The sequence below is a fragment of the Bombyx mandarina genome, chromosome 05 (assembly GCF_030267445.1).
Source record: "Bombyx mandarina strain Sakado chromosome 05, ASM3026744v2".
Classification (NCBI taxonomy): Eukaryota; Metazoa; Arthropoda; class Insecta; order Lepidoptera; family Bombycidae; genus Bombyx; species Bombyx mandarina.
In genome coordinates, this window is record NC_143212.1 from 13,566,760 (window position 1) to 13,592,920 (window position 26,161).

At 34.6% G+C, this 26,161-nt stretch overlaps 2 protein-coding genes across 7 annotated transcripts in view; one reads left to right on the forward strand and one right to left on the reverse strand.

The window, feature by feature from the left end:
- Positions 1-26,161, reverse strand: part of kcc (solute carrier family 12 member kcc) — a 468,256-nt gene that overhangs the window by 310,727 nt on the left and 131,368 nt on the right. The window lies entirely within an intron of this gene.
- Positions 5,425-16,435, forward strand: LOC114242853 (monocarboxylate transporter 9). 3 transcript variants are annotated; one of them, XM_089727876.1, is made up of 8 exons: positions 5,425-5,841; positions 7,845-7,971; positions 8,442-8,852; positions 8,930-9,101; positions 9,468-9,615; positions 10,541-10,685; positions 12,539-12,730; positions 15,967-16,435. In XM_089727876.1, the coding sequence occupies exons 1-8, from the start codon at positions 5,767-5,769 to the stop codon at positions 16,077-16,079; spliced, it is 1,383 nt and encodes a 460-aa protein (XP_089584002.1). In that variant the 5' UTR covers positions 5,425-5,766; the 3' UTR covers positions 16,080-16,435. The 3 variants fall into 3 exon arrangements, with proteins under 3 accessions (XP_089584002.1, XP_028029950.2, XP_089584003.1); XM_028174149.2 differs by having other exon boundaries at positions 8,933-9,101; XM_089727877.1 differs by having other exon boundaries at positions 5,622-5,841; positions 8,930-9,050.

The window sequence follows — 26,161 nt, forward strand, 5'->3', positions numbered from 1 at the left end:
TTCAAATGCTACATAACGATCACGACTCCGATTGCCGAGAATGAAACGTGATTAAGAAGGAGAAAAAGGAAAACGATTTTCATCATGCTTTTGAATATTTTTAAACCTTCAGTATTATTGGCCTCGTTGTTAAAACGCCTGGACTTCTCGATTCAAGCTATAAGACTATATCACGATTTGAATTTCAATCAAAGTACCATTTTTTCATTAACACTAAGTAGGTACATGCCTAATACGTGTCAACAAACTACTTTCATGACGAACGAATTAAAGTCGTAATCTATACTGTGTCTCAAAGAATGAGACGTATCGATCGATGCGGATGTGCCGGGCTTCAAATAGCACAGGCTGGTACTAATTTTTCTAATTAAATATGTACGTACTTAAAAAAATATCAGGAATGACTTCTACGATGACGGAATAACATCTTCTTATAGAAATTAAACCCGCCAAAAATAGCAATTTGCGTAATTGAGACATAGACTTCAAGTAGATCAAGGTGGGACCATGAGAACGGCCATCGATCTCCAACAGTGTTTCCCAAACTTTTCTCATCCCCAATAAAACTTTTAATTTAAAACATCTCATTTCTCTTAAGGTCTATCTTAGGTTGGTTATATTAAGTATATTGTTGGTTATAAATTTCATTTAAAACTACACATTGTAGACATAGTACATTTTAATAATGTTTATATAAGTTAATTGTTTTGATTTCTCAGTATTTCCGTCTTTACAATGCATATTAATTGTATGCATACCGCGGATTGAGAATCGCTGACCTACGCAATAAATAAAAAATAGCATTGAGTAATCATCAAACTCAAATCAAATTTACTTTACAAAGTAAATAGCCAGACAAGCACGAGTAAAACTCGCGTCTTGAAGTTTCCGGGTGCAAGCTAATGCTCTTCGTACCAAGGCTACGAAGCCTTCCAATACTACGGTTTGTTTTGGTGTTCTTTGTGTGTCTCACAGTAAAATTATAGATATTTACTGAAAACGCATTTACTCTTTGAAAGAAAATTAGAGAAGTCGTTTACGGCAATCTAGTCGGAAATCCCATGTTTTTGTACTTTCTCAAAAGTGTACCGGCTAAAAATGAATTCACGATTCTTACACTTAAATGTAAAAAACACTTAACGAAATTACACCTCATCGCAGTCTGTACTCTCCATAAATGCGACAAATAGTATTATTTCGTTAATTTCAAAACTCAAAGCATTCTGTCGATGTTCCTCACTCTAACGTTTAGTTTTTTAATTAACTCTACTATCTAGTGACGTCAGAAATCAAAGAAGCATGGGATTCCTGTGGAAATTAAAAAAAAAAACTCCCTTCAACATGAAAATCATACGATATACAAAAATTAAAGTTGTTTTATTATTACCAAACAACCAAATAAATATTCGTCTGTTTAATAAAATAAGCAAAATATTATTTACTAGCGGCCCGCTCCGGCTCCGCTCGTGCCCTGAACAAAAAATTTCAACGGTATTTGACGTTGTTTTATTTTTTAAATAAAAGAACACTTATTGCGGCATAACTATAATAGTTAAAAATATGCTGTCGCGACACTTTTTGTAAATAATAATGTGCTCTACAAAGTCGTAGTACATTATTTTATTCTATCATCAATCATTTTCGCAGGGCACGCGATGTAAAGATTTTAGGTAATTTTTTTACACCTTGGGTTACCTTATTGGAGTTTTAGTAAGGATTCCTAATTTTTTTCAAAAAAGATTATAGCCTATGTCATTGGGGAATAGTGTAGCTTCCAAACAGTGAAAGAACTTTTCAAATCGGTTCAGTAGTTTCGGAGCCTATTCAATACAAACAAACAAACAAATCTTTCCTCTTTAAAATATTAGTATAGATTTATCACTTCAAAGTGAATGTAATCTATAGGGTATGCTGTATGATCATATGATCTATGCCATAGCTCATATTAAACAATTTATATCATATTAATGCACCGACACAGACAAGAAACGTTTTCGTTACATGAATGTTTCTCCGAAGTCGCAATTTTACCAATGATCCTCATCTTATGAGCGAGAGGCGCTAACTATTGCGTCACCGGATCTTTTGGAGCTTCCAGTAGAATAGAGTGCGGAATTGAATTTGCATAGTTAGCACACTGTACCGCGTATTGATGTTGTAAAGAAATATCTTGCTCCAATTTAAACAGCGTATTTAAATACAATACGCATAGACATCTACAACGCAAATGCCGCCACCTATCTTGAGATATGAGTTATAAGGTCTCAGTATAGCTACAACGGCTGCCCTACTCTTGAAACCGAAACGCATTATTGCTTCACGGCAGAAATAGGCAGGGTGGTGGTACCTACCCGTGCGGACTCACAAGACGTCCTGCCACCAGTTTGGCCAATATTTTCGATTGGCGATCATGCACCGGAAACCAACGCATGGATTGATCTCCGACAGGGTAGTCCGACAATGTGTTTGTTGAATGTCGCGGGATTCCACCGGATGCGAACTATTGCAAGACTGGTCATTGTAGCGAACCTTCAGGAAGACCTATGTCGATTTGAGGACGACTGTGGGCTGATGGTAATGATGAACCCACAATTGAGAAAACTTTTTAAGAAAGAGTGAACTTTAAGAGTAGTTTTAATTCTGTAGGTCCAGCTAAAGTTACCTGTTCCCTTTTTGCTTTAGTAAGTAAACGAGCATACGGTCCGCCTGGGAGACAGTGACAGTCAAAAGCGCCTATTAGAATGTGCTATGCCAACATTTCTCCTTCGTAACATAATAAATTCTTAAATAAACATTAATTTTCAGTTTTTATTAATTAGCAGTGAGTATCTTATTACTCGTTATTTTCTACCACCACCACCTTAAGTAGAAACTGGTGGTAAAACGTATTGTGATTCAGCCTAGGCACGTGTCACAGTCCCGCTTTTTATCTCTGAAGAGCTACAAGCGTTCCGATTAATAAAAAACACAGCAGAGATCCATAAACTGTGAATGTGCTAATATTTTAGTATAACATATCAGAGACACGTGAACTCCGCCATTTGTCTCCGTAACTATAATCGATGGGGCAAACGTTTCTCTGTAGAGCGCCTTGGCTTACCAAGGGTACAGCCACAAGCCCTTGTTAGATAAATTGACCTTTGGTTCGTGGCTTGAACTAAACTCAAAACACTCTTGTTCATTGTTTTAAATAAGAAACTTTAATAACATAGTTTTACCTTTTGTCGAGTTTCAAGGGAATAAGGTAAATAGCGAAGTGATAATAAAAAAAATATTTTGATAGAAATCATCTTTGTTACTCACCATATTTAATAATCAGCACAAAAGACTGGATCTACATATTGATCAAGTTGATATTTAAATTATAAATTAATAATAGCATTAATGATAACATTAATACCTTGTGTTTGGAATATATTTTAATTATTATTCATATCTAAATTTATTATTCTCTCGAGCTAATCTCGATTTAATTGTTTGAAGTATTTCTTATTCTAATTTTCGCTCCCGCTTCTGAGTATTTTGCTCGGATTGGGTTTTGAAGAATCATTTTAAAATAAATTAATATCAAGGGCAAGACGGTCGCGTATTTAACCAATTAATATTCTTCTCGTGTGGATTTTTATTGCCTTGGATTGTCCTCCATTTTGTAGGTTCTTCTGACAGACATTACAAGCTAGTACACGTTAGCTACTGAATAGATAGTACATAAATGCTTGAAATCATAGTTTATTGATGATAAGTTTCTATTGTGAGCTTGCACGTGTAGTACGTGTCACTTGCCTATACCGTCGATCCAGTTTGGCCGCTGGAACGTTTGTTACAATCCAAACCTTCTTTTTGGGACTAGCGACAATGTCTATAAGCTCCGAGAACCGCTTATATCTGGATTGTGAGGTTCTCTGGCCATCACTGGTGGTAGGACCTCTTGTGAGTCCGCGCGGGTTGGTACCACCGCCCTGCCTATTTCTGCCGTGAAGTAGTAATGCGTTTCGGTTTGAAGGGTGGGGCAGCCGTTGTAACTATACTGGTGGGTGGCGCATTGACGTTATAGATGTCTATGGGCTCCAGTAACCACTTAACACCAGGTGGGCTGTGAGCTCGTCCACCCTTCACAGCAATAAAAAAAAAAAGAATCCTTACCAAAACAAAACTTATTTAACGAGTCTCATTCTTTCGATACTACGAGTAACTGTTTCACTGGGAAAATGATTACGGTGTATCTTAGCGCGATTATCTTTAACTTAGTTCTAAAGGGATAAAAATAGCTTTAAGAGCGTCATCCTCCTCAACAGCTCGGCCGATTGACCTACATAAATTGCAACATGAAGTCTAGATTATAAAAAAAGAGACATGTAATATTGTAAAAGAACATTTAATTAAAAATAATAATTGAAGGCTGCACAATTGGAATAGTCGTGCTTTTCCCATGGCCAGCTATATTTAGTACGTATGCGTGTGTCATTATTTACTACGAATTTGTATGCAATAACGTCAAATGGAAGGACTTGCCACGTAGTATATGGCCTCCAAATTAATGGATGTTTTGTGAATGAATTTATTGACATAATCTGTATTCGCCTGAACGAAGCTGTGGGTAAAACTAGTAGTACATAATCTATGTTCGATCTGCTATTGAAGTTGCCAGAGAAAAGGCGGAAATTAAACATAGAAGTCGTTTGAAAATGAGTTATATACATTTTTTTATCTAACTCATGATATTTAGATAGTGATTTTTTGCAGGAATGTTCCAGTTTGAATTTTAATAGCAATACGTAAGATAGCTGGATTATTTTGACTATTGTAATTTTGTTTAATGTTTGTAGGCTTGAAATTTTGCAACGTAGCGCTACCAAATTACATACAATAGGTGGCGCAGGTCGCTATTCAACAATTAATTAATTGTCTTTCGTATATTTAGCGATTGTCACATTTAGCGGGTTTAACTGGTTGAAAAACTATCAGTTAATCATGTCTTATATGTTTGTAAATGTTGTCATTATGGAGATTTAATAGTCTTTTTTTGTGTTAAATATAACGTGTTCAATAAATCTTTGGTTCAGTTTATTTATTATAATATGGTTGTTATTTTTAATGGTTACAGCGTAGTAAAATAACTTAAGTAGACTACCTTGTGGTTAAAAGTCGTTCGACAGAAGCTATAAAGACAAGGCTTTAGACTAATTAAACTTTTAAACCGCTGAATTTAAATAATCAATTCAAATTAGCTAAAACCGAATACCCGGTCTAGTAAAATAATGGATCATGTGAAGTTGACTCTGTTTTGATTTTACTGACATAAGGGTAGACTCATGGTTAATCTGATGCTAAGCGGAGACATACTGTTAAAAAATTTAAACATCAATGTGTAAGTAAATTAGTATCTTATCATAAACACATATACACATTCTGTATCTTATCTTCAATAGAATTTTTAAATAGCTATATCTCATTTTACATTGCCGAATAAAAAGACTCTGTAAATAATAGATGTACACATAAAATATTTTATTTCTAAATACATTTTCGAGTGTGTTTTATTAATTCATCACATACATATATATAAACTGTTTACAATTCCCGCACATTCAAACGTAAGAGAACAAAGAAAACAGACTATATAAATACACGTGACACTAATGCAATTGTATGTACATGTGTACGTTGATATGTAGGTCTCCCTATCGTATACGTCCGTAGTTAACTCAGTACAAATATAGCGAGCTATCCGTTTGCCGAATCCCGCGACATCGACGCACTTTACAAATGGATAATGGAACAAAAGAGGAAAAGAATCGTATTTGGGATTACGCTGTTTGTTTCGGGACGGTTATCACATTCGTAAGTAAAACATTGTTTTAAAAGCAGTAGGTGTTCAGTGTTTTATGTACTTTATCTTGGGTTTCCCGAATTAAACAGTTTTACGGCTAAATCTCACACGTTCGGTGTATTAATTCAAAAATATCCTATGATTTGAACGTTTTATAACTTACTTTTCTAGAATTCGCGATCAAATGCACTGTTAGTTTCGGTATTTTATTAATTACTAGCGGCCCGCTCCGGCTCCGCTCGGTAAAACAAAAATTTCAACGATATTTGACGTATTTTATATTAATTAAATGTAATTTTTTAAGAAGGTAATTTTTACCCCTTGGGTTACATTATTGGAGTTTTAGTAAAGATACCTATTTTTTTTTCAAAAAAGTTTATAGCCTATGTCACTCGGGAATAGTGTAGCTTCCAAACGGTGAAAGAATTTTTCAAATCGATTCAGTAGTTTCGGAGCCTATTCAATACAAACAAACAAACAAATCTTTCCTCTTTATAATATTAGTATAGTTTTATTTGTATACGTGTACGTAGGTATATTTTTTGGTAATCTACACTCCAGTCCAGAGCTTCTGTTGTAATCAATAGCTTGCAAATTTGTGGGTATACCTACCTGTGTGCTGTAAACAAATGCGGAGAATAAATAGGTAGTCCGTAAGATAAAAAAAAAGTGTTTTTTTGTTTCAATCATATTTTCAATTTCTATGTTAAAATAAACTATTGTTCCTTTAAATTCAGAGAAACACAGGTGAGAGATAAATTTAGCGGAGGTGTGTTCGCCCACGGTGAATAGGTTGGTTTAACAACAAAAATCATTTGAATATTTTGATCGAAGATAAGATTTTGATTTAGATTAAGAAAGCACAAAGTAAATTTGAATACATTTTACGGATCGCTCGTAAATCTATATATTTGTATATGTTTTTAAATAATCACATTCATTTCATAATACACCTACGTATGTAAGTGAACCGTTCTGAGGATTAACGGAAAACAAAGTTCGTTTCCTAAACTCAGCCTGTCCTTTATTATCTATGAATGCCTTGAACGTATAATGTGGATATAGTCCGCGTTCCCATAATAAGACCATAAATTTCGGTATTCAACTGATTTTTATTTGTGCTCCAGTTAGGTACAATGCGAAACATTAAATTATGATAATCCAATCTAAGTTTTTGATGTTTTCGTGTTTAGAATCAGGAGCAGCCCCCTTCTTCAGCCGTGATGACGGTTCCACTAAAACCTGGATTTATATATACATATATTTATTTTATTACTGGTGGTAGGACCTCTTGAGAGTCCGCGCGAGCAGGTATCACCACCCTGCCTATTTTTGCCGTAAAGCAGTAATGCGTTTCGGTTTGAAGGGTGGGGCAGCCGTTGTAACTATACTTGAGACCTTAGAACTTATATCTCAAGGTGGGTGGCGTATTTACGTTGTAGATGTCTATGGGCTCCAATGACCACTTAACACCAGGTGGGCTGTGAGCTCGTCCACCCAACTAAGCAATAAAATATACATAATGAATATAGAGGGGTGAAAGGCTATTTGGTTTAAGCGACATTTCGCTTAAAACGCGATATATACATTTATTTTAATTTATAATTTTACTTCAATTAAGTTTACTCCATTGAAAGAGTTGTTTGTTGAAGTTTTCTTGTTATGATATTTTTAAACAAATTTTAAACTTTAAATCGCGCTCCTGTAAGCCCCTCCATATGTAGGTACTTAATGTTCATAAAAACAAACTCTGTTTACAATATACCTGATTAATTTCAATATTCATGTTTTCGCAAATCAAAACAAGGTTAATGTTGTTAGTATGTTAATCCCATTTTGTATTTTGCTAAAAATTTTCCATTCAACACAACAAGACTCTAACTCCGCGAAGCCGCGCGAAGGTAGATTAGTCGACTTTCTATTAAAACACATTCTTGTGTTGAAATTCATGAATAAAACATTAATATTTTACGATTTACAATTAAAAAGTCAAACTATAAGTATTATTTTACAGATAGCCGGCATTGGTCACGTAAATTCATTTGGATTGATTTACAGAGATTTTATGATCCACACTCAATCCACTACTAAGTCGTTAACAACTGCCAATGGCGTATTTGCCATAATGTTAGCAATCGGAGGTATTTATAACTTATTCAGAACTACAATATGTTGAAATCTGAAAAACGCTGCTCGCCTATTTGTGTTTATATTAATGTACTAGCTGAGTTCCACGATGTTACGGTACGAGAATAAGCGCGGGTGAAGCCGCGAGGCGAAGCTAGTCTAAAAAAAGTAGCTTAAGTTACTCCTTATATCATCAGCTACCTATAAATGAAAGTTCTGTCAAAATCGGTCCAGCCGTTCCAGAGATTAGTCGGAACAAACAGACAGATAGACAACATTTAAAAAATGATATTTTGATATATGTTCTGTGTATATATACTTACGCATTTAGTAAAAAGTGATTATTTTATTATTTAAAACAGACACTCCAATTTTATTGATTTGTATAGATTAACTGGCAATATATATCCGTTGAACTTTCAATTAACTTTTTTTTAATTCATCTTTACGCAAGAGGACATTAACTATTGTATTATTATTTCAGGTATTATTCTCAATATTATGACCAAAAAATTAACGCTAAGACAGTGTGGTTTGATCGGTTCTTGTATATTTTCGACCGGATCGTTTCTAACAATACTGATCTCGAATACTAATCATCTACCGTTCACGTTTGGTGTGCTGCAAGGTATCGGCTTTGGGATCCTGGTCCCGGTGTGTTATTCAACATTGAATTTACTTTTCACGACAAAAAGAACAACAGTTATGAGCATAATAAAATCATTACAAGGAATAATATTAATGTGGTATCCGCAAGTTATTAAACAGACGTTATCTGTTTACGGCTTCAGAGGGACACTGCTAATAATTTTTGGGATTTCATTGCATATTTTGCCTGGAATGTTATTAATGAAGACAGAAAATAAGGATACTGGAAAAAGATTGAGAACAGCAAGTATTTTTTTCTTTCCTATATACCTTATTAAAATTTTATAAAATGGTTCTTAACGAGTTTTGTATGATTTTTTTAAGCAGAAAATTTAGAGATCGAAACAGACAAACAAATAAAATTAGAGTTATTAAATAACGATGAACAGAAACAACAAATTCTGAGTGATAATGGAACTGAATACAAGACGTCGAAGAAAAATAGGTGCCAATATTTGTATTATCAAAGAAAATTTATGAGAATCACAAATCTTACGTACGCGATAATGGAATAAGATAAACGTTATGATAAAATAACATATTTTCTAATGTTTCAACATCTTTCAAAAGGATCTAGGTTATAAAATATAATGATATCTGAAAAGTTAAAATATGTATTCTTATGACGAAATTAAATTTATAATGAACTAGCGACCCGCTCTCGCTTCGCTTCGGAAACTGTAATTTATTATTGATTTCTCCATTATTTAATGGGTGTTATTATACTCTATCTATTAAAAAAACCGCATCAAAATCCGTTGCGTAGTTTTAAAGATTTAAGCATACATAGGGACAGACAGATATAGGGATAGTGAAAGCGACTTTGTTTTATACTATGTAGTGATATGTCTTAATGTTTCAGGTTTCACTTCTTAGAAGTACTGAATCTGAGATGCCTTAAAGATCCCGTCTATTGCAATATTTGCGTCGGTCAGAGTTTTATGAATTTCTCCGATTTGACTTTCTTCATTTTACAGCCGATGCTTTTGTTTCAATACGGATACGACAAGGTTTGGAAATTATCTTATTGTTAGCTTGTTTTGCTGAACGAACTAGCAGTAAAACGCGATCTGTACCCATTTCATTAACATCCTTAATCTCAAAAATTTAGTGCATGTAAGCACCCCTCACAAGTGGATTTATTGGATATCTGAATTTGTAATATATTTGTTATACAGTAGAAAAATACCAAAAGTTTGTTTTGCGACCGATTGAACTCAAATTGACAAACTATGTGGGGCGACAGATAACCGTTGACTTTTTTTAATAAGATGGAGAAATTTTTGTTTGACAAATAAAGAAAGATAAAAATCTACAAATCCGTCGAATAACATCTAAAAACATTTCGATCCGAAATCTTGGTGCTTGGCTTCTCCGATTATGGGTACCCATCATCTCCTTGTCGAAGCAGTATCCTTTGTACAGTTTCCTGAGGAAGTTTTTCTCTCCAATTACTATTGATTGTCGACCGCCCTAGGACTCACAAATTTTTGGTAACAAAGCAACCAAGTGATCCGTTGAAAGTCGGTATTGCAAATATATTTTTTCCTATTCGCTGGCAGTCTAAGAGACGATTCCAACTTCACGCAGACGGGGTAATGCAATGCAAATAAGACTTTGACCTCTTGAAATCGGCTCTGGTAATCTTAAACTAGTTGACAAGAACTCATGGCTTAGATGAGTGGACGAGCTCACAGCCCACCTGGTGTCAAGTGGTTACTGAAGCCCATTGACATCTACAGCGTCAATACGCCACCCACCTTGAGATATAAGTTCTAAGGTCTCAAGTATAGTTACAACGGCTGCCCCACCTTTCAAACCGAAACGCATTACTGCTTCACGTCAGAAATAGGCAAGGTGGTGGTACCTACCCGTGTGGACTCACAAGAGGTCCTACCGCCAGTGAAGTCGGTAGCTTGAGTTTTATTTTCACAGGCGCAAGTCGCTACTTGCATTACAATTGGGACAGGAGCTGACGTGGCGGGCCGACTCGCCCTGGCCATGATTAGTGGTGCGACACATATTAACACCAGATTATTGTACTACGTTGCTACGCTGCTCACGTTGATCGTAAGATTAGGTACGTATTCTAAATTATTCAATCTTTTTTCGGTTCCATATATCTCTGCAAAAAACTAGTTCTATTATAATATATTTTATAGCTTTAAACTGAAGGATCCGTTTTAGTTTCCTTTTTATACGTGAATTATTAACATAAAAATAAAGGTTATTAGTCATGCAATATAACTGCTATCTAACCAATAAAACTATCTACTTTTAAAGTGTAATATCGCGGTTATTTTCATTATAAAGTACATGATAATAGTAGTTTGAAAGTAAACAACACGCTTAAATAGCAAAATGGACCAGTAAGGAAAATTATGAAAATGTGAGTGTGTATTGTGTGTGTATTCGATGGTCTTTAAATAAATATAAATATAATATATAGATATTTTACTAACAATCACGCCACGTTAACTGGTCCCGTGATAAGTTCGTAAAGAACTTGTGTTACAGGTACCAGGTATCGGAAATAAATTTAAGATTTTTATTATACACATACATATATTTAATATACATCCATAACCCTGGAAAAGACATTTATATTTATCATACAAATATCTTCCCTTGGCGGGATTCGAACCCGCGACCCCCTAGGGTAGTGACCATGTCACTTACCACTACACCAGACGGACGTTATATATATATATATATATATATATATATATATTATCTCTTTAGGAAATATATTATCTCTTACAAATTCACATCGATCTATTGTTCGAGTGTGAGGAACATTATGTACATACTAACAAACAAACCTTCGTATGGCCTTGTTGAATTTGAATTTAAAATTAAATATTTCATAATTAGTTGGAATAAATATCGACATATACACGATTATTTATTCGGAAAACATATTGCCGTCCGCAAAATTTATTGAGCGCTATTTCCAAAAGTTGCCATTTTGAATAATGGCAATGCTAAAACTAGTATGTAAATTTATGTAATTTTGGCCGGTGGGTTTTTGCTTGATTGTAGTAAGCCATTCAAAGTTTTGAAGTCCTCGTGGTCTAAATAAGTCTCACATCAAGCAACACAACTATGGCCTTGTTAGATTCCACAGGTATCATGCCTATTTCTGACGCTACGCCGACAAATGATTCGGTTTCAATATATAGATTCAATGAACTGTATGCACGTATGTATTATAATATGTACGTTTTCAGACGAGTTTCCATTACGCAATTAATATATCTATTGATGTTTTTTAGGTTGTAATATTATACATCCATGTTTATTCTAATTTTCTTGGCTAATACAGATAGATGTTTTTGTTTATTGTGTTTAACTCTATATAGGGTTTTTGAACAGATTTTTTTTCCTACCTATGCTGATAGCCTTGAGAGGCTACTTCAGCTTTGCCCTAACGTGTAGGTGAGCTCACGAGGGTCAAACCGGAGTGTTGCTAACACTGACCCTAGCAAGAGCAGTGTTTGGTAGAATCTACCACCAGATCGGAAACGCGACCCACTGAGAAGATCCGGCGAGAAACTCAGTGGGTTGAGTCTGTGGGTTAATTCGCTCATCGAGCCCTTCGTCGCAAGCGACGGATTCGACGAGGACGGTGATCGGTGCTTGTGGTACCTAAAAACACCGTTAATGGATCGGGAGGATCCGTAATGACGTGTTTTGGGTGACGTCGACTATTTACCATTCGGTCTACAGGATCGGGTATGTAATTTCCAGCGGCCACGATAAGCGGGTTCTGAGAATTAATTGTTTTTAACCAACTTCAAATACAAAAGTAGAATTTTCTTAGTTTTAGAAGCTAGTCGTAGTTTTAAACTAAGAACTGCTACTGGTCGTCGTTCGTGATCGTGTAAAGTTTAATTTAATTGAATATCATGAGAAAAAAAATATATATTTCAGTTTTACTTCAAATCCATGAATTCATCTGGGTAGCAGCCATTACAGCTGTGCTGGGTATACTCCGAGCATGGATCCACATAGCCAGTCCTCTGGTAATTTCTAATCACGTCACTCACGAAGACTTTGCTGGGGCATACGCTCTGTTCATGCTTGCTGCGGGCGTGGTCAATTTAACGTGTTCACCTTTTATAGGTAAATATGAAGAATAAGTTCAAAAAATTTTATTATGACATGTAGTGATTGCATTCTAAGCATCACTAATATTTATAAAGCTTATTTATCGATGAGACTTATTCTTTAAATCGATACGTATTTAAAATATTGTGTATTTTTAAATTATTAATATTATGCTTCGATCGTTAGGTTAACAGTGGCTATGGTGAGGTTAATAACTAGCATATAAATGAGCTTTATTAAAAATTACATATTTAATTTTTTGCTATGTTACCTATATATGTATACTTATATTGACAAATTGAGACCTAAATAAGTAATTTGTTTTGATTAGTGGGGTAGAAGCATTTCGAATACGAATTCACGAATTCCCGGAAAATTCCAGAAGCAGTTCAGAGTTTGATTATATACTCTTTGCTGCTGTATAGAAGAATTGGACAATTTGAGTACTGGAACACGCGAATTGTAAATCAGATTTAATTTGTACGTAAATTTGTCGGTAACACAACACCCGTTTCATCTTCGATAATAAAATCACAGAGATCTTAAGCTGCGCTTTTATATGCTAGTTTCGATTATATTTTAATATTTCGGATATTTGAAGCCATAATATTTTGCTACTTGACAACTGTGTCTGCCAACGCTTTGTCCTACCATATCACATGACGCCTGACCACAATTCAATTCGCAATTAAAACATTCACCATTCTAGATTTGAGAAACCAACAAATGCTTGTGAAATTATTGATAAATTCAACACGTACCTACCTAATCTAATTTATCATAGACAGTAATTGCAAAATACAAGTTTTTATTAATACTTGATTATATTTAGATGCCAAATGGGTAGAGTCATTAATTACAGTATTTATTTCAAATAAAATGATATTTATGATTCGTAAATAAAATTAATTTCAATAAATAAAAATCTAAAATGTATTAATTTTAACATTATGTTTCTTTCGATCAACAGCAATTTTGTATATTTTTAAATCGTTCGATGTAAAACGCTAATTAGTTTCGAATGTTTTTTCAACATTATTTTGATTGCATTGATTAGATGCTGAACATTCATTAAGCATTCATACCAGCAAAAAATTTCTTACAACTGATTTAATTTCTAAATCAAGATACCGAAAAAAAAACCAGTTAGTTGTCTTCATTTTACTATATACAGAAGAATTTAGAAGAAGAAAGAATACAGAATATTATGATTATCGATAATCCTGACCTCAGATCCAGCGTCAAACAATTTGGTTCTCTCCTTATTTTTTACCCATAAATTCTATTTTTATGGCTTAGACGGGTAGACGGCCTGGTGTTAAGTGACTACCGATTTACCGCAACCCATAGACATCAACAAAGTAAATTTCGCCACACATCTTGGAACATGAGTTCTAAGTCTCAGTTCTATAGTATAGAGGCTGCCCTATCCTGCGTATCGATAATCCTGACCTCAGATCGTTTCCAACGTCAAACAATTTGGTTCCCTCCTTATTTTTTACCCATAAATTCTATTTTTATGGCTTAGACGGGTAGATGGCCTGGTGTAAAGTGACTACAGATTTACCGCAGCCCATAGACATCAACAAAGTAAATTTCGCCACGCATCTTGAGACATGAGTTCTGAGCCTCTGTTCTATAGCATAGAGGCTGTCCTATCCTTTAAGTCGGAACGCGATACAGCTTCGCGGCAGTAACAGTCTGGGTGGCTGACTAGATGCTCTACCACCAGATAATGTGAAGAATTAATTCGCGAAGAAATTATTTGAGATGAGCCCGCCCCATTTCTGTTTTAACAGTGCACTATTCGCCACTGGAGCAGCTCTCTTACTACTGCCCGTAATTTATCCAGATACAATCACATCAAGTTTGCATTCGAAGGCAATAAAAAATCTTCGTAATTTTGAATACCTGCAAAATTATAATTTCCGTAATTACTTGTGAGTCCACACAGGTGGACCTTAGAACTCATATCTCAAGGTGGGTAGCGGCATTTACGTTGTAGATGTATATGGGCTCCAGAAACTACTTAACGCCAGGTGGGCTGTGAGCTCGTCCACCAATCTAAGTAATAAAAAAAAAGGAATTGAAATTCAGGAGCAATTTTTGAGATGCTCTGACGAAGATGGGTAATAGGTATTACAAAACTCAGATTTTATTCCCTAATGTCCAACCAGTTCAATAAAGTGCGCTATCATGGCCTCTTAACGATACCCCTTAATGTGTAGCAACCTTATCGTGGCCGTTCATTCAAATTTAACTCACATGCTAACCCGTACTTGTGCCCAAGCGTTAATATGCGTGACTCTCATATAAGAAATCGTCGGTTTTATACTGGAAGTGTACCGTTAACTTTGTATCTATGAGGCTAGATGGGTAGCTAAGAAGACGCCTGCTCTAGTGAAGTCATTTTCCGAGGACTGTTATTGGTACTACGCTACCACCGCTATTCTATTTATTTAATTATTACGTGATACAGATGACTATTAGCTTCGGTTCTAACTAGTCCGGAAGTTTCTACCCAGTATCATTCAATATGGCTTTCTAGTTAGTGTAAATTCAAATCTGTAGTAGACCATTTAAAATATCTTACTTGTTTTATTTACTTCAAAAAATCACATGATTCTCAGTTTTATCTAAAGATCAAATAAATCAGGGTCTTTTTTGATAGTCATCAAGCAACTTAATAAATGGCATAATATTTTTAATTTAAGATAAATTTTCCTGTCAAACCTCACATATTTGCAGTCTGGAGTTGCACAATAATAATACTCATATGAATATCTTCATAGATAATGTGAGATTTTGCATATTATTCAGATTAATAATAATAGATAAATGTTTCACAGCATATTTAAGTCTATTGTTGGGAACTAGTCACACCTTAAATATTGATAATGTTCAAAAGAAAATAAATTATCAAACTGACATCCGGTCCAGAACTCACACTTACAGTAGTGCTACCGTCTATTCTTTAGACTTTTAATTTACGCACGGCAATAATAATTACAGGCCGATTAACTTAGAGTTCCAGAAAAGCACATTTTAAACTATTTTGTATAATTAATTTTTACCATGCGTAAGATATAGGTGAGTTGTCTAGACCTGCTTTATCTGCCAATGTAATTCTACGAATACGCTATAGACAGACTCTCATTTTGAACTTACTTAGCGCGTTTATTACCCAAATTTCACTGTATTCCACATAATTGAATAATTGATATGGAATTAATACGTATTTATTATTACAGGCATGATTAAGGATTCGTATGAAGACTACGTACCTGCATTCTATGCGTTGTCAGCTAGCTGTTTGCCTTGTCTGATAATGTGGCCTATCGAATTAGTGTCAAGACGAAAATGAATAATTAAATTAAGTATTGTTAAGTTTAAAAATGTATATTACTTAATATATTTAATTAAAGCGCATATGCGCGTGGTATTATCAATGTAAAGTAAACGAATGAGGTGATAGAATCGTTGAAGGTGGAAACTGAAGAAGAAGGAACTTGAACAATTCTTCATCTAACACTGAAGGACTTTTTTGTCATACATTTATTGTTGTTTTAAATCTTACTAAAGATATTCTTAAAAAAGTAAGAGGTAGTAAGCGGTAAAGGTAAATAAGGCGTCGCCTCTAATATAAATATATTTATAATTGTTGAATTATAAAGGCGTGAAACGAATTCTGTACTTTAAAAATAAAAGATAAAACCGAAAGTGAATGTGTTGTTTTCTAAAGTATTTCAGTTAGAAACTTTTAACGCTACAACGGTACCTAAACTCTTAGAACCCTACTTTATCAACGTGCTTAGGGGCTACACGTAAAAAATATTGGTCGCTTTTTCAGCGTTGCAGTGATATTACTCGGCGCGTTGAAGGGCCGTCATTATGGACCGCTCGCCCGGAGCGGGGTGCTTAAGAAGGAAACACGCTAAATTGCTTTTAGTCTTACACACTACAAGATTACGTTTTTAGTGAATAAGTAATATAGGTCTGTTCTAAATAATTATGAACCTTAAATGTGTGATGGGAAGGTAAGTGGGAGTTGTACGCTAGCGTAAAATCGTCGATCCCTACCGAGACAAAAGTCTGCATGGCCAATGGGGTAATGGAGGTATTATTCTACGCATTCCATTGCACCCACTATCTGATTGCTCTTTTGCAAGAGCCGAGCAGGACGTTAATGTGTCTTTTTGCACGCCGTTGTTAGTCCCCAAACGGATACAAGGGTAGAAGTTCGAATCACTTGAGATGCCTTTTCCTTTTAACACGAATTTTCTTGCCACCTTAAGACATGAAGACGGAATATCAGTCATTGACCTCAAAAAAAAAAACAGGGTTATCATTTCCAGTGTATTTTTCGTTTGCTTTACCTCAGAATTTTTTCCTAGGTAAACCGGTTTTGTTTCGATCTTTTTTTTTTTATATTGGCACATTTTGTTTGTCAGAAAAATTTTGTGTTATGTATTGCGATTGTTCTAATCTTCACAATAGAACGCATAGCTTTCTTTTTTTTTTATTGCCCTTGTAGGCAGACGAGCATACGGCCCACCTGATGGTGAGTGGTTACCGTCGCCCATGGACTTCAGCAATGCCAGGGGCAGAGCCAAGCCGCTGCCTACCGTTGCATTCACAGAACGGTTGATACCTAACTGTGCGTACTCATAATTCGCCCTACCATTCGTGTTCATGCAAATTTAACAACTTTAGCTTAAAACAGGTCGGAACTTCAGAGTGTATGCACAGAAATACCCAGTTTTATCAAAGTTGATATTGAATATTGCCAAGACGAGAAAAATAGCTCTGGATACTGTGTAAAGTTTACGAAATTTAAATTTAAAAAGTTTAAACACTATCTCGTGTTCGCCAATAAAATCAAACGCTACTATGTGTAACACGAAGAAAAGATAGAACCCTAAGTGTCTTTACCAAGTTTACAATGTAGGGTTATAGCCTGTTTAAAATAACTAGTTCGCGTTGGACATTCACAGTTAAACGCTAAGTCAAGAAATAAGATGTTATGGTATGAATTTGGCAAGTGTAAATTCTAGGTTTTAATTTCATTACAATAACAGCGTTTTGTAATTTTTAATCGGAACGCAGTGTGATAGCAAATATAGGCATAGTGGTGGTAGCACTTCATGCTTACAGTATAATAAACTTTACTGAAGATAAGGAGAGAGTTACCTACAGCAATTAAAATAGATTTAGACAGACTATTTTATGAATTAAATAGTAGCAGAGGAGTTCGCGGTGCGAATGTTGGTGTCTATAGTAAGAATAGACTTTAGTCTCAACGAAAACACAATACGACTTTCCTACTCTTCAGATTGGAACGCACTAATATATTGCTATAGAGATGGGTTCGTTCCATCAGTACAATTACAGGTAGAAATATTTTGGGAAGCAGAAGGTAATTGAGGAGATTACAGTGGTGCGGAAAGTAATGGCAGTAGCTGGATGTGGCTGATTTATATGCCATATCCTTTGATGTATAACTGTAAAGGTCGACGTCGCTCTAAACACGGCATTACGGATCCTCCCGATCCTTTGTAGTGCTTTTAGGTACCACAAGCACCGGTCACCGTCCTCATCGAACCCATCACTTGCGACGAAGGGCTCGACGAGTGATTAACCCATAGATACAGCCCACTGAGTTTCTCGCCGGATCTTTTCAGTGTGTCGCGTTTCCGATAGGGTGGTAGATTGTGCGAAGCACTGCCCTTGCCAGGAGCAGTGTTAGCAACACTGCCGGTTTGAGCCCCGCGTGTAGGTGAGCACACGCCAAGGAGAAGTTGAAATAGCCTCTCAAAGCTATCAGCATAGGTAAAAAAAAAAGTGAAGGTTCATTTGACCTGAACTAGGGGCAGCAAGTAGTATTTACAGTTGCTACTAGTAGCTAGAGGAGGTTCGGTACTTTAGAAGATGACGTAGCTCATTACAAGTCTTAATTAAAATTTGACTGTGGCGAAATAGGCGAACCAGCTTGTCCTGAATAAATAACTTCTCATTATTATGTAAATTACTTCCTTCAATTAGAGGAAACAAAAACAAAGCCCTACTCATTACCACTCGGGAATCCATTTAAGTTTATGTATGTAATCAACTATAATAGTTTCATAGAATAAAATCGACACCATGAGGAGTCTGCTTTGTTTATCCCTTATATAAATCATAAAAATGATTGAATGAATGATTCTACGGCTTTAAATTTTTTTACAACTACGTGATTCTTATTTAAGTTTTATCTACGTTAGTCACATATATAAAAAGGATCTTATCTATCTGCGTATCTGAAGATACGACCAAAATCCTTTGGGTACCATTACTTCCCCATGATTTTTCTTTCTCTCTTTCAAGTGGCATATTCATTAACGTTTTTTTTTCAACCAAACACTTTCCTTTGTTTTGCTTTGAGTAGACCCAGCAAGGCGGCTTAGTGTTATCATTTTGCATGTCTGCCAAAAGACGATCACACGTTACAGTTTAAAAGGTGGGCTATTCACTCGGAGGTGAGGGGAGACAGTAAAACAAAACTGAGACGTTATTCTCCATTCATACGTTTTTTAAGCAAAACGAATAAAAGGGATTGTGCCTTAACAAACAACATCTCCCTCTGAAATGACTTTAAATGACAACGAAATGTAGAACTTCTGAAGCCAGTGGCAGAGTTCGGAATGGCTGAGCAACCACGTGAACTCAAAACGCAAATCAATATTGAAATTACAAAAAGTGCGCTCGTTGCTATAGCCGAGATCCACGCCCGGTCTAGTCTAGCCCGGGCAGGCTGTATCGACCGGCCTCACACCACCCCTACTACAGGCTCCGAACTCTTCACAAAGTCGAATCGAGACCGCGTCTATACAACTGTAGATGTAAATAATAAAAATATGTTTTTATGAATTTATAATGGAAAATGTAATACCTACAAAATTAAAACTAGATAATGACAAGCTCTTCAATCGGTTACAAATCGGTCTATAGTCCAACAATCTCATAACTGTTTCGGACTCGGCGATAAAAATAATACATAAAGCCTAATATTGTACGTTCGACCTTCGTCGTAGCGAATACGGCTGGTTTTGCTTATGTAAATATATTTGAAATTGACGGGAGGAGCAGACATTGTTATAGGGCTTTTTTAAAAAAAAAAAACCGTTTGATAGCAGAACCCTTAAGCTGTACGAAAAACGTTTTTTTTTTATGTCAAATCAGTAATTATCTATGTTAGAATTATCTATCAAGAGATGTTCCGTCATAGATGTGGCAATTGATTTTTAAGCACATACATACCTATAACCATATGCGATTTTCACTGACACATATTATATTAGTATATAACTCGAATTAACGTTATTACAATTGTCGGTCAAACTTTAAATAAAGCCCAACCAAAGAGTACTGTAGTCGCATATTTTCATAATAAAAAAAAAAACCTTAAGAGGCATCTTCGCATGATGAATACTCTAGTAATGAAACAAAGTAAATTCGCCGCGCCAAACCGTTTTTTAATTAATCGTTTTGTTCAATATTAATGTATGCTCGAATTACACATCATTAATAAACACGGGATGCTCAGAAAAGCGTAAGGTGTTAATATAAGGTGTTAATATAGCTTTTAAAAAGTATATATCTGCCGTGAAGCAGTAATGCGTTTCGGTTTGAAGGGTGGGGCAGCCGTTGTAACTATACTGAGACCTTAGAACTTATATCTCAAGGTGTGTGGCGCATTTACGTTGTAGATGTCTATGGGTTCCAGTAACCACTTAACATCAGGTGGGCGTCCACACATCTAGGCAATAAAGAAAAACCAAGATACAAGAAACTACCAATAATAAAAAAATATCCTAGTTTAATTTGAAATAGTGCGACAATAAAAAAAGGATAGGGCCTTAGCACAGGATAAATCTTTTTTGTACAAGCCTATTATTAACACACTAGCGACCCGCCCTCGCTTCGCTTCGGAAACATTAAAACACACATGAAACCAAAAAAAAAAATTAAAAAAAAGTAGCCTATGTTAATCAGGGACAATGTCGGCTTCTAATGGAAAAATAATTTTTCAAATCGGTCCAGTAGTTTCGGAGCCTATTCGAAACAAACAAACAAACAAATCTTTCCTCTTTATAATATTAGTATAGATAATGCCTCAAATACGTTTTGTACAACAATGCCTTGTGTATTTCCTTTTTCGACAGCGAGGCGTGAACCATTGTTCCATGTTCGGCATTTCCTTTGCATACCGAAGTGGGCTGTAGGAAAAAATTCGATCTCACGGCGCTGGCAAGACGCCAAAGTAATCAATGTAGTTGTCTTGTTTATTTAGAGTTAAGTTTCATCTGCGTCTTAGAATTATGTATTTAGACCATTTATTCAGATTTTCTAATATTCGTGATTAACAAGGGATTAGCAAGGTCTGAGATAGCGTTGATATACAGTTTAATTAGAAAGTTTTATTCATAATATGATATTTTTATTATTTGAACATTGTGAAACAGATAGACTGTGACTGAAGTAATTGTTAACGTACCGATTTTATACAACTAAATATATTTAAGTCGATTTCTGAGAAAATGTACAGTCAACAATAGAAAACGATGCCTATTTCTGCAACCACAGAGTTCCAAATCGATAAAATAAATGGGTACCTATGTTACGTAAATAAATTACCGACTTATAATGCCAATACTGTCCGGGCAGTTATAAATTTGTTAAGTTTTAAAAATGTCGTCACTAGGAATGCAAACTACCTACGTTGAATGTGCTGACGACTTGTTGATATAATTAAAATAAAAAAGGCAATTTATTTTAAAACTAACCTTAAAATTAAATGCTAGAATGGTTTTGTAAAAAAACATTTATAAATTTCTCTTCCGCCCTTTAAAACGAAACGCATGATTGCGACACCGCAGAGGAATAGGATCTAACGAATAATCAAACAAGAACCTTTAGGATTATATTATTATGTATCTCTAAAAAAACGTTACCATGGAATTTGAATAAAAAAGCTGAGATACATCAATCTACTAAATTTAGAAATCTATCGCTGCTGCTCATAGGCCAAACAGGAGATAGTATGTACAAATACTTTATAATGATTGATGACATGTAAAAACTTTAAGGCTTCTTCCATCTAAACCATTTTACTTTGGATAAAAGAAACATGTCAAAAACTTATAAAAATCGAGTTCCACGTTTGCGAATGCTAGCGACATCTGTGATAAATGGAAGCAAACATTTAACGCCATCTAGCAGCTTTCTTTTAAAAAGATATGTTTAAAAAGAGCTTGATTGATTAGTTCTATTAGAAAACGAAAGATGGCGTTAAAATCAATTTTTTAAATCATCTAAAGGATGAGTTAAACACGATCACGTCAACCGCCATACCAAAATGATAATTATAACAGTTAAAAACGGGTGCGATTTGAATTTAGAGGTCCATTTTATTTATGGATTTAGTTAATTTCCGAATAGCTCAGTATCAGTGATTGACGGAGTTTCCTTACATTGTTTTGATGTGTTTTTGTTCGTTCTAACACCATCACTACAAAATTGATTGTTATGAAACTTTTGATAAAAATGAAAGCTATGACATAAAACTCCATCTGTTATTGCTTTGGAAAGCAGATGACTGTGTGACAAACTTGACTCTGAGTGGCTATCTTTGCGATTGCAAGTCGTCATTTCACGTCAGTAACAATGGTAAAGATAAATCGCTCCCACCGGAAACTCTTTAAACATAATATATTATGTTTAAAAAAGGTCATGTAATAGGCACGCACAGGAATCATCAAGCAGGTGAATTCATTCTAGATTCGAATGGAGCGTGGTAGAAGTAATCTCTGGGAACGCAAAGTTGATGAACCCAGTGCTTGCAGCAGTAGTAGGGATGTACTATGCTTGGAAGGTGAGTGGTAGGTGGACCATTTCAAACATTTCCTATAGAACAATTCGATGTTATTTGACATAACATATATCGCTACAAAAACTAGAAGCAGACATTTGTTTTAAGTCAATTCGAATAATGTTTTAATTCTATTATTATTCATCAATGTCGTTTCACTGAAACGGGTGACCTTGAACGGGTCAGGGGTGAGCGATATGCATCCTCCAGTCAAATGGAAATAGCTTGTTAAGCCACGAAACGGCCAGTCTAGTCTGACCTAGGCCGAGATTCAGTCCGAATGCCAAGGTTCGCTATTAAAAGTACAATAAAATCAATACGATATTTTATTTGCATGTTCTACATATACCGATCGCCTCGTTGCGTTATTTGGATTCCTATTTGAGTTGTTAACTTTGTTATAGATAATAGGCATTCTGAGTCTTGTTTTATCTTGTTTACGCATTAAAACGCAGTGACCAACGTGTGCCGTTAATCTTTACAAAAACAATGAAAACTTTAATTTAATTTTGACTGACCACGGGCTCACCTAAAAGGGATTAAGCTTATTTTTTAGATATTAAACAATAACATATTATTATGCTAGTTATGAATAATATAAAAACTTTAATCATTGCTTCAAACGACTTTTTATTTTTCCAAAAGTAATGCGACGCCCTCTAGCTACATACAGGATCTAGACGACCAGCCAACACATACCTACACAGTCGCAATGGCCGTAAACACTCCCGATCCAATCTTGGTATTGCAGGTTTTTGTCATCATCTTTGGATGATGATGATGATGATGACGAATTTTTGATTCGATGATTTTAAAAACAAATCGATTATTGATGAGGCGCATTAGAAGCCCGCAAACGCGCCATCCTATATTGTCACTATTGAAGCTTTTAATGAAATAGCTTAAAATAAATGAAGAAGTCCTTTTTTTAAACGTACTAATTCTTTTTTGCTTAAAAATTACGAAACGAAAAACTACAGTGTTTTTCATTGTCATACATAATCAGGTGCTAAAACTGTTTTCTTTTTGTTGTGTTTACACCTTATTAATTGGATTACACAGACGTGAAGCAGATGTTTCATTGATTAGATATAATGAATTCGTTTGGAACTATAATCTACTTACTTTGTCGACAAAAACAATTAAGTCCGCTTAAACAATTAATCTGTTTTTGAACTTTCCGATGTAATAAATATGAAACGTGGGTGTAATGTGATTTCAAAGTCGTTTTTCATTTTCAATTGCGCTCATTGACTTTTAATCAATGTTCCCATTTAATTTTGTATTCGAATAAAATGGAAAAGTTAAATTTTCGTTTCATTAATAAATGTTAATGTTAAATGATTAAATAATTAATAGTTAAATGATTTCATTAATACCTACTATATTTTCCATACCTATAAATAGACACATTTGGAGTTCAGCCAAATCACCGTCTTACCTGTAACAAAAATAGGTATCTTTTTAATTTTAAGCGATCATAACACGAATTCCTTAAAAACGTTCTAAGTTTGGGACAGTTATTGTACAGTATGGTTGAGATTTTGACCTGATGTTTCGACGATGACGACATCCTAGACGGTAGACTCATTCACCCACCAATCTATTAAAAAACATACAAAGAGATTATCTAGAGAATCATCACTCACTACTTTGTTGAGTTTAGAAAAACTTTGAAGATGACACCAATTCTAAATTATTATTAGTGGAAAAAGCGTCTTCACTTTTCGCTTGGTTCATCTACGCTTCATCTTTGGTGGGGTTATCTTTTTTTATTAGCTACATCGATCGAAAAAAAAACCTTTATTTATTTAGTGTCTATTTAACACTAAACACCGCGCTCTCCTATCCAGCTTAAAAACCCCTTGCTATTTTCATATTGTATGCGAGTTAAATAGTGATGTTCTAATACAAAATGTGCAATCGATTTATAATGTACAAGATTATTCGCATAAGATTTATTTTCGATAAAATTAATACCAATTTAAATGATTAATAACACGGACGTGGAGTAATGTAATGTATGTGCATGTAATCAATCATAATCGCGACTACCCATCTTCAAGCTATCAGATACAGCGTTACGAGGGTCACACGGTCTCTCAAAAGATTAATCCAACTTCATACGAACTGATATTATTTACTCATAAAATACATTACATAAGTAGTACACAACTATTACTCGCATCCATTTTTTATGACTATGTCTGCCTATTTTTTTTTATCATAAAAATTTCATACTACGTTACCGAGGTACTTTTTAAGAAATTTCCTTTTTTTACGTGCATTTAAACTTACTAGTGGTACCGCAGTAGTCGTGACTATAATTAATTGTAATTATAAGTTTGAACATTACTAACGTTCTATTGTCAAAGTCTAATATAATAACTTCTTTATTCACAGATTTCACCTAGACCACACCATTATAGACTATAGACAAATAATATTAAAGATAAGCAATAGTAAAGTAAAATAAAATAAAGGAAAGCTATTCTCAGTTTGACTACAAACTTTAAGCAGTAACAAAAGTTTGACAATAAACGGGTGTCAAATACATGGTAGTGTGTGTAATGCTTTCTTATTGATTTAATGTATTATTAAAGTATAATTTAAAAAAAAATTGCATTCCGCACTCCTTCTCTATATTCTCTATAAGTGTGGGAAATTTCATACTCCTCCGTCCGCGCAATTTTCGTAAAAAGGGATACAAAGTTTTTGCTTCACGTATTAATATAGGTATAGACATAGATTATACACTTAATATATTTGAGATAATTTAGTCTAGAAATTCTGTCATTATTAAACGCAACAGAAACGGATACATACACACACACTGTTGTCGGTTTTCTTTTATTTATTGTCTATAATATTTGTTATGAATTTAGATATGTTGGGACGGGGAAAAGGATAAGTTTTAGGACTCACTCTGTAGCTGGTTAATGCACTATCTATTTTCTCACTGGCGAGAGTTATATGTGCTAATTGATCAACAAATTATAATTTTATCGTTTTTGCACCGGCACCAGGTTTTAGTTTTTTTTTACACACTTCGCGCCATTTTTATAGGCGCGTAGTTTTTCTTGTAGTGTCAACAGATGGCGTGGATTGGGGATTAAGGAAGGAATAAGGAAAAGGAAGTCCCAACAATATTTATTATACGAATATATATAATATTTTGTTTTAGCTTCCGTTTTCTTTTATATAAATAATGTGTATGTGTAATGTGTAAAATAATATATCTAAAAAAAATGGTTTCGTAAACTTCAAATATCATATAATTAGGACATGGAAGAGCAAAATCTCCTATCCGCTATGTATTCCGATTCTTCTTCTTGTAAAATATAGTAAATAATATGGTAATAGCCGCAATAGCTTTCAATTTATTTTACAGCGGTTAAATTAATTTGAATTTGACATTTGACATTTAAAAAGGAAATGTTCCTCATTATCTGGAAGAACCACTTTCACAATGCGATAGTATGATCTTTTGTTCGTTCGTATTAGATCTAATGTTGTTGTTTATCATTACATTGAGGTTG